Consider the following 16,417-nt stretch of genomic DNA (forward strand, 5'->3'; position numbering starts at 1 on the left):
CCTTGGGCCACCAAAATTCCCTGGTAACCAGCCACATGGTTTTGTGTTGCCCAAAATGCCCCGCTGTGGGGCAATCGTGCAGCTGCTTGAGTACCTTCCCCCTCAACTCTCCTTCAGGTATGTATAACGCTCCCTTGTAATACAACGCCCTGTTTCTCTCCTCAAAACCTCCGGGTTTATCTCCCTCCCTCCTGAGACCCCTGAGTTTGTCCTGGGCGTATTCATCATTCTCCGTTCCCTCTACCAGTTCTCGTTGCCCCACCAATGCCGCCCCACACACCCAGCGGTCCTCTGGAATGACATGTCTTCGGGTGCTCCCTCCCCCTCCAAATATTCAGGTTTGCGTGAGAGAGCGTCCGCCCTAACGTTCTCTGGGCCTGGCACGTAACAAATCTCAAAGTTAAATTTGGAGAACTCCTGGGCCCATCTCACTAGCCGTTGGTTGAGCACTCGGGCCGTTCTCCAATACTCTAGGTTCTTGTGGTCAGTGCACACTTGCACCTTATGTTGTGCGCCAATTAGCAGGTGCCTCCATCTCCGGAAAGCCTCATGAATGGCAAGTAGTTCTCGGTCGTACACCGTATAGTTCCTCTCGGATTTGTTCAGCTTTCGCGAAAAAAAAGCATACGGTCTCCACTCTGACTCCTCCTTCCCTGGCTGCAGAAGCACCGCCCCTATAGCTCTGTCTGATGCGTCAGTTTCGACTCTCATCTTTTTTCGTAAATCCACATGCAGAAGTTGTTCTTCAGAGGCGAAGGCCCTTTTTAGTTCCTCAAATGCTCGCTCCGCCTCCTCAGTCCAAACGAATTTCTTCTTGCTGCTGAGACAGTCCGTAATGGGCGCCGTCAGGTGAGCAAAGTTTCGGATGAACTTACGATAAAAGTTCCCAAACCCTAGGAACCTCTGCACATCCTTCTTTGTTTTGGGTGTTTTCCATTCCAGCACTGCCTGTACCTTTCCGGGATCCATGGCCAATCCCTTGTCTGACAGGCGGTACCCCAGGAATTCCACCTCCTTGGTATGAAACTGACACTTCTCCAGTTTCACCCACAGCCGGTTGGCTTGCAGCCTGCTCAACACTTCTCTGACGTCTCTCACATGCTGCTCCTCATTCTCAGAATACACCAACACGTCATCTAGGACCTAGGCCACACAATTCTTGTAAAGCAAAGGCCCCAGTACGTGGTTCATAAACGATTGGAAGCACGCCGAGCCTGCTTGTAGGCCGAAGGGCATAACTAAATATTCAAATGCCCCCAAAGGGGTGAACATGGTGGTTTTCCATTCATCCCCTTTCCTTATACGTATCAGGTTGTACGCCCCCCTGAGATCCAGCTTTGTAAAAATCTTTCCCTTCCGCACCCTGGTCAAAATGTCGTCAATCCTGGGCATATGGAAGGCCACTGGTTCTGACACTGCGTTTAAAGCCCTGAAGTCACACACAAGTCTTGGCTTGTCCGTGTTTTTCTTATCCACAAAAAACACTGGGCTGCCTCCCACCGCTCTGGACTCTCTGATGAAACCTCGCTTCAGGTTCTTGTCAATAAACTCTCTTAACTCCTGCATCTCTCTGTCTGACATGGCGTACAGCTTGCCTACAGGGAGCTGTGCCCCAGGGAGTAAATTGATTTGACAGTCAAAAGGTCTATGCGGGGGTAGTTGGTCAGCTTCCCTTTCGCTGAACACGTCGCTGAGATCTGCGTATTGTCGTGGTACCTTCACCTTCTCCGTTACTTCCGTCCCTGCTAGGGTAGCTTGGGCCCCTGCTGATCCCTTTCCCTCCTTGCAGTGTTCTAAGCAATGTGCTGAACCAAAGGAAACCACTCTCTGATGCCAGCCCACCAGCGGATCATGTAACGCTAGCCAGCTCATCCCCAAAATAATAGGGGCCCCTCCCAAGGTGGCCACATTAAACGCTATCAGTTCGGTGTGCCTTGCCACCTTCATTATCATTGGGACGGTCTGCAAGCTGACTTCTCCTCCCAACAACTCCCTGCAATCAATCGTGGTCACCTGCAGGGGGTTGCTTAAAGGGATCGTCTGTATCTGGTGTTCAGCTGCAAACTCTTTGCTCATGAAATTGCAGGAGCTGCCTGAGTCCAACAGCGCCTTTATCTTTAGAGGGTGTCCGTTTTGCAGCTCTAGCGACACTTCTATCACTAGGGCAGGTTTAGGAGGTTCTGGCGTGGGCACTTTCACTGCTCTTTGGCCTGGCTGCTGTGCCCCAACGGTGGCAGCCAGGCGTTGGCTTTTACTTGCTCCGGTATTTCCTCCTCTCTTCCCTCAACAGCTCCCACCATCCCTTGCCATTCCTTCCTCTGGGGGCAGACTCTGGCAAAGTGACCTGGCTGTTGGCAGAGATAGCATTTCCGGGTGCCTTTTCCCTCCTTCTTTCCCCCCTCACTGGGCTTTGAAACTGCGCGCGTGCGCGCTGTTCCGATTTCCATCGGCTCTGCCGGCGGGAAAGTTGGCTCTGGAATGTCTGGAATGCGGAACTCCTTCCAACGTTCCCCCTTCCCTTCCCGCCTCTCCAAGGCTCTCGCCTCCTGGCGCACTCCTATGGTCAGCGCAGATTTGGTCAGCTGATCCATAGAATCCGCCCTGGGACCCCGGGAAAGTTCGTCTTTCACAGCCGAAGCAAGCCCTTCTTCAAATAGCATTTGAATGGGTTCCGCCGATAAGTCCCACCCCAATCTGTGAACCAGCATGGTGAACTCAGTCTAGTACTCACGGACAGATCGGCTCCCCTGTTTGCAAGCCATTAGCTGTCTGCACACCACTCCCTGCTCAATATCGCTGGAAAACATCAGATCCATGGCACGAAAGAACTTCATTGTGTCCTTTAGGATGTCATTATTCGTTGCCATCAGGGGTCTAACCCAGTCTCTCGCCCCCTTTTCAAGATGCCCAATCACGAAAGCCACTCGCGATTCCTCGTCAGGGAATTCATCAAACTGCACATTGAGGGCATATTGCATCTCTGTCCTAAAGGGATGGTAGTCCTTGGGGTCCCCCCCAAACTTCTGCACCAATCCTGGTACCTTTCTGGTGAACTGGGTGGCTTTCCCCTTTTTGTCTGCATCCTGAGCCCTTCTCTCCTCAAGCCTCGCCGTCTGCAGCGCTAGTTGGATCTCCAACGCCCGGTACCTTTCTTCCAGGCTTGGACCCGCTGCAACTCCGGCTTCTCCGGTTCCGGCTGGGTCGCTCATGATGCCTTCTCCTGCACAAACTGCTTACAGAGACTGTCGGAATGCTGTGATGGGATGATGAGCTGCTTGTGCGTAAAATTGTAGTCCCTCAGAGTTTGTGCAAGTCCACAAACCTCTGTCTGTGACGGAGCCCCTCAGACATGGCTGCTCTAGTCACTTGCAGATTCCGACAGTGGTTGCTTTCGGAATCGCTTCCAGCATAAAAGCTCCTTAACGGAAACACGTCTTCTGGACTCGCGGCGTGACAGTTTCCGCCGAGGCGTGGGTCTCCCTATGGGAGGTTCAGAAACCTCCCCACTGTTCTCGCTGGACGTGTCCCTGAGCCCTCCCTCTTGCTCGCTTTCCCTCAGAGACCCACCTCTCCCCCTGCTGGTTCCTGCTTCAGCTGCTGGGTCTCTCCCAGCCTCCGTGAGCCCTTCCACCACCTGTTCCTCCGATGGCAGTTCCCTGACAGGCACCTTCCATGTTTCCGTCTCATTCCGTTCTATTGTTTTCCTCTATTTCTTTGCATTGCTCGTTTAAGAAGGCCCTCTTGTCTCTCCTTGCTATTCTTTGGAAATCTGCATTCAGTTTCCTGTATCTTTCACTATCTCCCTTACATTTTGCTTGCCTTCTCTCTCCCGCTATTTGTAAGGCCTCGTTGGACAGCCACTTTGCTTTCTTGCATTTCCTTTTCATTGGGATGGTTTTAGTTGCTGCCTCCTGTATAATGTTACGAGCCTCCATCCATAGTTCTTCAGGCACTCTGTCCACCAAATCTAAATCCTTAAACCTGTTCCTCACTTCCAATGTGTATTCATAAGGGATTTGACTTAGATTGTATCTTACCGGCCCAGTGGTTTTTCCTACTTCAGTTTAAGCTTGAATTTTGCTATAAGAAGCTGATGATCTGAGCCACAGTCAGCTCCAGGTCTTGTTTTTGCTGACTGTATAGAGCTTCCCCATCTTTGGCTGCAGAGAATATAATCAATGTGATTTCGATGCTGCCCATCTGGTGATGTCCATGTGTAGAGTCATCTCTTGTGTTGTTGGAAAAGAGTGTTTGTGATGACCAGCTTGTTCTCTTGGCAGAACTCTATTAGCCTTTGCCCTGCTTCGTTTTGAACTCCAAGGCCAAACTTGCCAGTTGTTCCTTTTATCTCTTGACTCCCTACTTTAGCATTCCAATCCCCTATAATGAGAAGAACATCCTTCTTTGGTGGTGTCATTTCTATAAAGTGTTGTAAGTCTTCATAGAATTGGTCAATTTCAGTTTCTTCAGCACCAGTGGTTGGTGCATAAACTTGGATTACTGTGATGTTAAAAGGTCTGCCTTGGATTCGTATCAAGATCATCCTATCATTTTTGAGATTACATCCCAGTACAGCTTTTTTGGCCATTAAATCCTGCCGTCCAGTCAGTGCTTCCCTGCGTAGTTCTGCTTGGGGCTGACCTGGGCAGGAAAACAGTCGCAGCAGTCCTGCTGTCCGTGTGAGATAGAGGGATAAATCAAGTCCAGAGACAGTTCGTTGCTAACTCTAAAAGTGTTTATTTACAAGCCATAAATCCATCAGAACTTTCCGGCATCTCTCCGTGCTAAAAGCACACGCAGCTTCTTTTGCAGCATCTCTCAGTCTAAAGTGAAACCAACTCTCACAGACAACACAGACAAAGCCTGTGACATACGGCCCTGCGTCAGGCCACTCCCCAGATATAGGACACCAAGGAGTTTTAACCCTGTAAACTCCAAACTCCACCCCCCCTCTTGTCCTGCATCTGGGGAAAATAAGCAACAATGCTCACCCCAAACACAGACCTTCACAGAACTCCTCATGCTTCTGGAAGGTTAACGGTTTTGTGAAACCATCAGCGAGGTTCTTGGTTGAGGGACAGTATTTTAGAGCAACTAGCCCCTCACGAATGCTCTGACATACATTCTGAAAACGTATGTCCAAATGTTTGGTCCTGGCCTTGAATTGCGCCGTCTCGGCCAATTTGAGGCACGGTTGATTGTCTTCATGCACCACGATGGGAAGACAATTCTCTCCTCAGAGTTCCTCGACCAAACATGCATAGAACTCCAGCTCTCTGCAAACCTCAGATAGCACACTGAACTCAGCTTCAGTAGACAAAAGCGCTATGAGACTTTGCTTCCGGGACCTCCACCCAACTACTGAGTTCCCAAACTTCACCACTAGGCCTGACACTGATTTGCGGTCCTCAAGGTTAGCCCAATCTGAATCCACCCATGCAGTCAGCTTGACACCACCCTCAGCTGACATCTTGAGGCAAAAATCTTTGGTATCTTGCAAGTAACATAGCACCCGTTTAATACCATTCCAGGCCTGCACACTAGGACTTGAAGCCTCTCTACTGAGCAGATCGACAGCAAACGCTATGTCTGGTCTGCTCCACTGTGACAGATACAGCAGACTACCCAGAGCTGATTGATAGAGTTCAGTATTTTCGAACACAACGCTTTCTACTTGCTGACATTCTTTCACGTAACCAGCCTCCATGGGTGTTTTGGCACCTGCACACTCAGTCATTCTGAACTTCTCAAGCAACTGCTCAATCTTACCTTTCTGGCTGAGCAAAAAGCTTCCATCTCTTGCTCTCGTGATCCCTACACCTAGATACGACTTGACATCTCTAAGCTGCTTGAACTTGAACCATTTTCCAAGCTCCCTAGCAAACTTCTCCACTTGTTTACCTGTCTGTGCCATGATCAAGATATCATCAACAAAAATCTGAGCAGCTTGCTGCATCTTACCTGAACCTCTAAGGTAAAGACAGCTGTCCGCAACACTTCTGAAACCTAGCTCTTCTAAGGCTTCATTCAGACACATGTTCCAATTTCTGGCAGATTGGCGTAATCCATAGATGGATTTGTGCAACCACCACACGGTGCCTGGCACACTGACTCCAAACCCTGGAGGAGGAAGCATGTACAACTCCTCCTGGAGGTCTGAGTTCAGGTAGGCAACATCCACATCAAAATGGTTCACCTTCCAACCTCTCTGTGCAGCAACTGCTAAAAGCGTCCTCAAAGTCTCGGCCCTCGAGATCGGCGAATAGACCTCCGTGAAGTGGACACCTTTCTTCTGTGTGAATCCATGAGCTACTAACCTAGCTTTATACTGTGGTTCTCCAGCTTCTGTGGGTTTAAGACGGTAAACCCACCTGCAACTCACAGCCTGCTTGCCAGCCGGCAATTGTGTGAGTGAGAACACACCAAGAGACTCCATTGAGTTCATCTCCTTCTGCATCGCCTCATACCATTTGCTTGCTTCTTCCTGAGGCAACTTCTGAACATCCTCAAAGGATTCAGGTTCACATCTAGCCACACCTACCCAGACACTAGTGGTTTCATACCTTTCTAGTGGCTTTCCCTTGGTTGACCTTGCTGACCTCCTCAGCATGAACTCTGGAACTGCGCCTGATTCACTTGGGCCAGCCACACCACCCCCTGTGTCAGAAACCTCCCCCTCTGACCTGCTGTGCCTTTTTGGCCTCACAGCTGGGTCTGCTGGCGAGAATGGCTCACTCCTTGGCTCAGACTTGACAGAGACCTGTGGAGGGGTCTTGGGACTCCCCTTTGGAGAGGTTCAGAGCCTCTGCCTTGGAGATCCCGGTTCTGGACTCTGTGGCTGTGGACTGTGCACCTCAGCAACAGGTTCAGCTTCGTCCTCCTCCTCTTCCTCATCTGAGTCAAACAGAACATCCGGGTTCCCGTGAAGACGTTTCCACCCACTCTGCTCGCAAAACTCAGCACTGCCGCTAATAAGCAGCTTAGACTGGTTGCAAGTAGGGTATGTGAGACGCCACGCCTTTGAGCCCGGCTCATAGCCAACAAAGATCATTTTCCTAGATCTTGGTTCACCCTTTCTGCGAGTGGCCTTTGGAATGAGGACCCAAGCCTCACAGCCAAACACACACAAGAAATCCACTTTGGGTTTCTTCCTATGCAGCAGAATGTAGGGCGTGTCTCCCACACTTGAATTGAACACCCTGTTCTGAACAAAGCATGCCGTCTTATAACTCTCGGCCCAAAAGCGCTGTGGCAAACCCGAGTTTGCCAGCATAGCATGCGCTGCTTCCTGTAGGGTGTGGTGTTTTCTCTCCGCAACTCCATTCTGTTGCGGACTGTAGGGGGCAGTCAATCGATGACTGATACCTTTCTGCCTGAAGAAAGATTGCAGCGCAGAACCTGTGAACTCCGCCCCCTGATCAGATTGAAAGGAAATCACGCTGGTGGAGAAATGCAGCTCCACCGATGTGATCCAATCGCTGTGATCAGTGCAGCCGCCTCCCACTTGTGTTTAAGTGTAAACAGCCAGGTGTGTCTCGAAAAATCATCGATCAGAACCAAAACATGCTTCGATCCACTTAAAGAAGCTACCTGCATCAGACCAGATAAATCTGCATGAACCAGCTCAAAGGGTTTGCTGGTCCTCCTTTCTGACCTGGGATTTTTTACAAGCTTGACAATCTAAGTATCTATCACATACCTTGAACCCACACCCAATTGTGTTCTCTGCGGCTTTTTTAATATACGACCACCCTGCATGTCCGAATCTGCGATGCCACAAATGTAAACAATCATGGTGTGGTGGTACATTTGCACACTGCACTTGTGCTTCTTCAGGGGACTCTGCAACAGTAGCATCAGTGACAGGCATCTGCACCAGAAAGAGCCCGTCCTTCCCCTCAACACTGTAGAGCTTCTTCCCATCCCTGTAGAAATAACACATGTTGTTAGTAAACACCACATCATTTTTTTAATGATATTTATTATTTTTTCACAAACAACAAACAATAAAAACAAAACCCAACATTTAAACGTTTAAACCTTTAAACTACAAAAAACCAAGTAAAAATACGCTGTAGAAAAACAGTTGATAGAAGAAAGATAGAAAAAAATAAAAAATAGAAGATGAAGAATAAAAGGAAGAGAAAAAAACCACAAAACAGGGCTAAAAATGGATTGATATTTTCAAATCTTATGTTTCCTTCACTAATTTCTTGACCTCCTCACACCTCCCATTTTGTATTCCAGTTCAAATATTAAATTCAGCAAATCCTTACCCTCTAGCATTTTATCCTTACTCCATATATTAACCTATTATTATAAATATCCATTTCCAATTCTCATTCCCTATTTACATTTTCATAAGCATCTCTTTACCAGTACCACTTATTTTCAATCAAACGTCCTTTCAACATTCCTTAATTTTACAGTGCTTCTGCAGGTAATCTTTAAACTTCTTCCAATCTTCCTCCACCGACTCTTCTCCCTGGTCACGGATTCTGCCGGTCATCTCTGCCAATTCCATGTAGTCCATGACCTTCATCTGCCAGTCTTCCAGTGTGGGTAGCTCCTGTGTCTTCCAATATTTTGCGATGAGTAATCTTGCTGCCGCTGTTGCGTACATAAAGAAAGTTCTATCCTTCTTTAACACCAATTGGCCGACAATGCCCAGGAGAAAGGCCTCTGGTTTCTTCAGGAAGGTATATTTAAATACCTTTTTCAATTCATTATATATCATTTCCCAGAAAGCCTTAATCCTTGGGCACGTCCACCAGAGGTGAAAGAATGTACCTTCAGTTTCTTTACATTTCCAACATTTATTATCGGGCAAATGATATATTTTTGCAAGCTTGACTGGGGTCATGTACCACCTGTACATCATTTTCATAATATTCTCTCTAAGGGTATTACATGCCGTGAATTTAATCCCGGTGGTCCACAACTGTTCCCAGTCAGCAAACATAATGTTATGACCAACGTCCTGTGCCCATTTAATCATAGCAGATTTGACTGTTTCATCCTGAGTATTCCATTTTAACAGCAAGTTATACATTCTTGAAAGTATCTTGGTATTGGGGTCTAACAGTTCTGTTTCCAACTTTGATTTTTCCACCTGGAAGCCAATTTTTTTGTCTAGATTGTATACCTCTCTTATTTGAAAATAATGAAGCCAATGTCGCACTCTATCTTTTAATTTCTCAAAACTCTGCAATTTCAATTTGTCTCCTTCTTGCTCTAAAATCTCCCAATATTTTGGCCACTTGGCCTCCATATTGACTTTTTTTTGAGCTTTTGCCTCCATTGGTGACAACCACCTTGGGGTTTTATTTTCAAGTAAGTCTTTCTAACGTGTCCAGACATTAAACAGTGCTTTCCTGACAATATGGTTCTTAAAAGCCTTATGTGCTTTAACCTTGTCGTACCATAGGTATGCATGCCACCCAAAAACATTATTGAAACCTTCTAAGTCCAAAATGTCTGTGTTCTCAAGAAGCAGCCAGTCCTTCAACCAGCAGAAAGCTGCTGGTTCATAATAGAGTTTAAGGTCTGGCAGGGCAAATCCCCCTCTTTCTTTTGCATCAGTTAATATTTTAAATTTTATTCTGGGTTTCTTGCCCTGCCAGACAAATTTAGAAATGTATCTCTGCCACTTCTTGAAACAGTCCATTAGTAAACACCGCATCAAAACCATCGGCAATAAGAGCTGATACACTTAAAAGGGAATGAGCAAGCTCGGGGACCACATAAGCTTGCACCTCATGATCTATAAAGGGACAGTATAAAAAACCAGTCTCAGTTAATTGTCTCTTAGAACCATCTGCCATCATGACAAAACGTCCAGATTTAACTGTCTTGCAATTACTCAGGAGCCCACCAGATGGCACCAGGCTGTGGGTTGCTCCCGTATCAACAAGAGATAAAGTGGCTCTCTGGCTGTCTTCCAAGGTTGCCATGGCAATGCTCGCACCCCCACGGAGTCTCTGCCAGTGTCCTTCCTGGCTGCCATGGTTGCAAGGCTTTTGCTGGTGTTCTCATGCTTCACTGTCTGAGAACTGTTCCTTATCTGCCTTAGCAGGTGGCTGACCTTGCATTCCAATGCCTCTGCAGGACAATGCCCTTCAGTGTTGGACTTCGCCTCAGAGCACAACCAACTCTTGGAGACTTTGGCTTTCCCAGAACTCTTGGAACAGCCTGCACCCCCACTCCTGGGTGCCCAGCTGCCTGAGGAACGGACTGCTACTGCCTTCCTCTTCCCAGCTCTCAGCCTCTCTCCCGGACCATCACACAGACGTGTCAAAGCATAGAAACAGCTTCCCAAAACAGTCCCAGCCCCCTCTGGGCTTAGTGCTCTCTCTGGGCATCTCTTAGCCCCCTCTGGTCTGGCTCCCACTGCGGCCTGACATGCCGCCTTCAGGGCCTGCCACGCGACCCAGGGCTTCTTCCCTTACAGGTTTGGCAATAGCCAAGCATGAACGCTAGCCCTTAAAAAGGCTAGCACCCTTTGCTCTCTTTCCAGAGCAGCAGCCACGTCTGCTTCACAAGCTTCCACTGCTCCTGCAGACTTCTCAGCCTCTGCAGCTGCAGCACTGGGCTGGGCAAGAACTGGTTCAGCCTGCGTACATTACCAAAGCTGCCTTTTGTTCCAGCCAGTAGTACATGCGCTTAGACCAGGCTTCCCAATTGGCCCCATGCAGTCTTTCACCGGGGTAGCTCTCATGGCCTTGCTGTGGCTGAGCAGCAGCCATCTTTCTCCCCCTGGGGCTTAAGCGTACTCACGCGTTGCCAGCTAGCTGGTCCTCCGAAGCAGCAGCCTCCTCTTGGCTCCGCTCTCCACCAGCGTCTCCCACTGCCCTTCCTGGCAGGAGCTCAAAGCAGCTCAAAGCTGGCAGCCTTCTTCCCTCCTCACACTTGGCAGGAAACACGGAAGATCCATAACCTTTGGCCATTAAATCCTGCCGTCCAGTCAGCCCTTCCCTGCGTAGTTCTGCTTGGGGCTGACCTGGGCAGGAAAACAGAGTCGCAGCAGTCCTGCCGTCCGTGTGAGATAGAGGGATAAATCAAGTCCAGAGACAGTTCGTTACTATCTCTAAAAGCGTTTATTTACAAGCCATAAATCCATCAGAACTTTCCGGCATCTCTCCGTGCTAAAAGCACACGCAGCTTCTTTCGCAGCGTCTCTCAGTCTAAAGTGAAACCAACTCTCACAGACAACACAGACAAAGCCTGTGACGTACGGCCCTGCGTAAGGCCACTCCCCAGATACAGGATACCAAGGAGTTTTAACCCTGTAAACTCCACAGCTTTTGCCACTCTTTTGTTGACTCTAAGGGTCACTCCATTTCTTTTACGGGTTTCTTGCCCACAGTAGTAGATGTGATGGTCATCCGAACTGAATTTGCCCATTCCCGCCCATTTTGGTTCACTGATGCCCAGGATGTCAATATTTATTCTTGCCTTCTCATTTTTGACCACATCCAACTTGCCAAGGTTCATGGTTCTTACATTCCAGGTTCCTATGCAATATTTTTCTTTACAGCATTGGACTTTCCTTTCGCTTCCAGGCATATCCGCAACTGAGCGTCCTTTCGGCTTTGGCCCAGCCGCTTCATCAGCTCTGGATCTACTTGTACTTGTCCTCTGCTCTTCCTCAGTAGCATGTTGGACGCCTTCCGACCTGAGGGGCTCATCTTCCAGCGTCATAACAGTTATATGCCTGTTGTCTTTGTCCATGGAGTTTTCTTGGCAGGGATACTGGAGTGGCTTACCGGTTCCTGCTCCAGTGGATCACGTTCGGTCAAAACTCTCCACTATGACCTGTCCATCTTGGGTGGCCCTTCACGGCATAGCTCATAGCTTCTCTTGAGTTATTCAAGCCCCTTCGCCACGGCAAGGCAGTGATCCATGAAGGGGGTATCCATGAACAACTTATACTAGTGGCTAAAATCATGGAAACCTTTTTTAAAAGTGTGTTTGATGGCTCATAACACCACTTTTTGGGGAAGTGATACCATAGGAAAGGGACGCGGGTGGCGCTGTGGGTTAAACCACAGAGCCTAGGGCTTTCCAATCAGAAGGTCGGCGGTTCGAATCCCCACAATGGGGTGAGCTCCCGTTGCTCGGTCCCTGCTCCTCCCAACCTAGCAGTTCAAAAGCACGTCAAAGTGCAAATAGATAAATAGGTACCGCTCCGGCGGGAAGGTAAACTGCGTTTCCGTGCGCTGCTCTGGTTCGCCAGAAGCGGCTTAGTCATGCTGGCCACATGACCCGGAAGCTGTCTGTGGAGAAACACTGGCTCTCTTAGCCAATAAAGCGAGATGAGTGCTGCAACCCCAGAGTCGGTCACGACTGGATCTAATGATCAGGGGCCCCTTTACCTTTACCTTACCATAGCAAAGATAATTTAATGAAGATTGCAATGCAATAACTTTTATGAAGGAGTATTTATTAGAACAGTAGACATAAAAAAGAAATGTGAAACGCTTAGAAAAAAGGAGATATACAGAAATTCTCACCATGTCAATTAACACTGACTTCGGTAACCTTTAGCTTTAATTCCGGCCTTACAACGCCTTCCCATGGAGTGAAGCAAGTTTTTTAGTTCTGCAGCTGCAATAATGTGAAACCAAGACTGAATATTTGCCTCTATTAATTGGGCTTTATTGCTGGGTTGCTTCTGACAAACAAGTTTCTTTAGTCGGCTCCCAAGGTTTTCGCTTGGGCTATTCCCAGGCCATTCCAGCAGTGGAATATGATTTCACATTCAGAACACTTCAGTTCAGGCTCAAGTATTTGATTTGTGTATTTGGGGGCATTGACGTTCCCATTAATGACACAAATTCTGCCCCCACCTTTTGCTGTCATACAACTCCAGATCATCACACTATCTGGGTGTTTCATGGTCGGTGTAATGCAAGTAGGATGTAAATCTTCCATTCTCCTCCTCGCGTATTTCATGCCATCACTTACCAAGCAAGGAGATTGGGATCTCATCGCTTCAAATAACACTGTCCCATTGTTCCACTGTCCAGTTACCATGGGTTTTAGCCAGTTCAATCTTGCCGCTGCTCCTGGACCTGTTCTGGGGGCTGGCGTCGGGGGACCCCACCCCAGCCCCGCGGCTAAAAACGAAGCCAAGACAGCGAGTGGGATCCATCCCGCTCGCTGTCTTGGCTTCTGCCAAAGCCATACGCAGCCTCTCCGGGTTGGAGAGGTTGGCGCATCTAAAGAGGAAGCCAAGAAAGCCCGCAGGGTGGATCCCGCTCATTTTTTTGGCTTCTTTGCTCTTTGGGGCTGGGGGGAGAAATAAGTTTTTTTTCCTTGAATTCCCCCCCTAAAAACTAGCTGCGCCCTAAGGAGCAAAAAATACAGTACTTTTTAAAACAAAATTGGATAAAATTGGAAAAAGAAAAAGAATCCTCCATCTTCTAATTTCTTCATAACTGTAGCCTTTTTCACTTAATAGTACTGTTTTACATCACTTTCTGGGTGTCCAGTCAACTTCTTGTGCCATTTCTTTAATTTTATTATGTTTTACAAACCACTAAATGAAAAAACAACAAATAACCAACCAACATGATAGCCATCACACACCACACTGTCAAAAGTCAACCTAAGCAAGTTGTGCTTCCTTTTTCTGGTTATTCAGTTTTGACTTTTGATAGAATACAGATACAGATTACATTCTTCATTAAATTATCTTTCCATTGACACATAATTCTAAGGTATTACTCAAAACAAAGTGGCGTTATGAGCCATCAAATATCTGAAATACACTTTCCCCCCAAAAGGCTTCCCCAATTTTGGCCACTATTGTATATCAAATAAATCGACATTCATCAATCCATCAGCATATATTAATAAAAATGTTGGTTAATGACAACCAACAAAGGCAACGAACAAACACCCCACTCCCTTCAGTTCTTGACTTGTGCCTGAGGCTCTAATCCCTATTTTGTCTCCATTGCAGATTTTGATGAATTGGAAAACAAGAACAAGGATGAACATGACAAAACCCCCGGAGAGGAGAAGCCATGCAAACATTTGGAATGTGGAGAGAGCAGCAGTGAGAGCTCCTCTCTCACTTCCCAACCAAGAATTCTCATTGGAAAGAAACCCTATCAGTGCATGGAATGTGGAAAGAGCTTCAGGAAAAGCTTCAATCTCACTTCCCATCAGAAAATTCATAAAGGGGAGAAACCCTATCAGTGCTTTGAATTTGAAAAGAGCTTCAGTCTGGGCTCCCATCTCATTTCCCATCAGAGAATTCATACAGGGGAGAAAACCTATCAGTGTGTGGAATGTGGAAAGAGCTTCAGTTACAGCCACAATCTCACTTCCCATCAGAGAATTCATACTGGAGAGAAACCCTATCAGTGCGTGGAATGTGGAAAGAGCTTCACTCAGAGCTCCTCTCTCACTTTCCATCAGAGAATTCATACAGGGGAGAAACCCTATCAGTGCATGGAATGTGGAAACAGCTTCAGTACAAGCTCCTCTCTCAATTCCCATCAAAGAATTCATAGAGGGGAGAAACCCTATCAGTGTGTGGAATGTGGAAAGAGCTTCAGTTACAGCAACAATCTCACTTCCCATCAGAGAATTCATACTGGAGAGAAACCCTATCAGTGCGTGGAATGTGGAAACAGCTTCAGGAAAAGCTCGGATCTCACTTCCCATCGAAGAATTCATACAGGAGAGAAACCCTATCAGTGCCTGGAATGTGGAAAGAGCTTCAATACGAGCTCCTATCTCAGTTCCCATCGAAGAATTCATACAGGAGAGAAACCCTATCAATGCATGGAATGTGGAAAGAGCTTCATTCAGAGCTCCTCTCTCATTTCCCATCATAAAATTCATACAAGAGAGAAACCCTATCAGTGCATGGAATGTGGAAAGAGCTTCACTCAAAGCTCCTCTCTCACTTCCCATCATAAAATTCATACAAGAGAGAAACCCTATCAGTGTGTGAAATGTGGAAACAGCTTCAGTACAAGCTCCTCTCTCAATTCCCATCAAAGAATTCATAGAGGGGAGAAACCCTATCAGTGTGTGGAATGTGGAAAGAGCTTCAGTTACAGCCACAATCTCACTTCCCATCAGAGAATTCATACTGGAGAGAAACCCTATCAGTGCGTAGAATGTGGAAAGAGCTTCACTCAGAGCTCCTCTCTCACTTCCCATCATAAAATTCATACAAGAGAGAGACCCTATCAGTGCGTGGAATGTGGAAAGAGCTTCAGTAAGAGCTCCAATCTCACTATGCATCAGAGAATTCATACAGGGGAGAAACCCTATCAGTGTGGGGAATGTGGAAAGAGCTTCAGTACAAGCTCCTCTCTCAATTGCCATCAAAGAATTCATACAGGGGAGAAACCCTATCAGTGCGTGGAATGTGGAAAGAGCTTCACTCAGAGCTCCTCTCTCACTTTCCATCAGAGAATTCATACAGGGGAGAAACCCTATCAGTGTGTGGAATGTGGAAAGACCTTCAGTAAGAGCTCCAATCTCACTTTTCATCAGAAAATTCATACAAGAGAGGAACCCTATCAGTGTGTGGAATGTGGAAAGAACTTCAGTACAAGCTCCTCTCTCAATTCCCATCAAAGAATTCATACAGGGGAGAAACCCTATCATTGCGTGGAATGTGGAAAGAGCTTCAGTTACAGCCACTATCTCACTTCCCATCAGAGAATTCATACAGGGGAGAAACCCTATCAGTGTGTGGAATGTGGAAAGAGCTTCAGTCAGAGCTCCCATCTCACTAAGCATCAGAGAATTCATACAAACGTTGGAAAAGCCATTATATAGCTTTAGGAGCCAGGCAAATACGCACCTTGTTAACCAGGCTTTGGGCGGATTGACATCTAATGCCCTTTTAAAATGTGGTAGGGAGGGGGTTACAGATGTGCATGGAATGTGGAAAGAGCTTCAGGAAAACCTTCAATCCCACTTCCCATCAGAAAATTCATAAAGGGGGGAAACCCTATCAGTGCTTTGAATTTGAAAAGAGCTTCAGTCTGGGCTCCCATCTCATTTCCCATCAGAGAATTCATACAGGTGAGAAAACCTATCAGTGCATGGAATGTGGAAAGAGCTTCAGACAGATCTCTGATCTCACTTCACATCAGAGAATTCATACAGGGGAGACACCCTATAAGTGCGTGGAATGTCGAAAGAGCTTCAGACAGATCTCTGATCTCACTTCTCATCAGAGAATTCATACTGGGGAGAAACCCTATCAGTGCATGGAATGTGGAAACAGCTTCAGGAACAGCTCGGATCTCACTTCCCATCGAAGAATTCATACAGGAGAGAAACCCTATCAGTGCGTGGAATGTGGAAACAGCTTCACTCAGAGCTCCTCTCTCACTTTCCATCAGAGAATTCATACAGGGGAGAAACCCTATCAGTGCATGGA

At 47.2% G+C, this 16,417-nt stretch overlaps 1 protein-coding gene across 1 annotated transcript in view; it reads left to right on the top strand.

Annotated features, from left to right (window-relative positions):
• Window positions 1-15,919, top strand: part of LOC309531594 (uncharacterized protein) — a gene marked incomplete at its 5' end in the record, with an annotated part of 18,349 nt that extends 2,430 nt beyond the window's left edge. The window contains 2 exons of the mRNA XM_082221184.1: window positions 13,937-14,122; window positions 14,153-15,919. Coding sequence (XP_082077310.1) covers window positions 13,937-14,122; window positions 14,153-15,807 — 1,841 coding nt within the window. The 3' untranslated portion in view covers window positions 15,808-15,919. The remainder of the gene's footprint in view (window positions 1-13,936; window positions 14,123-14,152) is intronic.
• Between the last annotated feature and the right edge of the window lie 498 nt (window positions 15,920-16,417).

Source organism: Podarcis vaucheri (genome assembly GCF_965113315.1).
Source record: "Podarcis vaucheri genome assembly, chromosome: 4".
In the NCBI taxonomy this organism is placed as follows: domain Eukaryota; kingdom Metazoa; phylum Chordata; class Lepidosauria; order Squamata; family Lacertidae; genus Podarcis; species Podarcis vaucheri.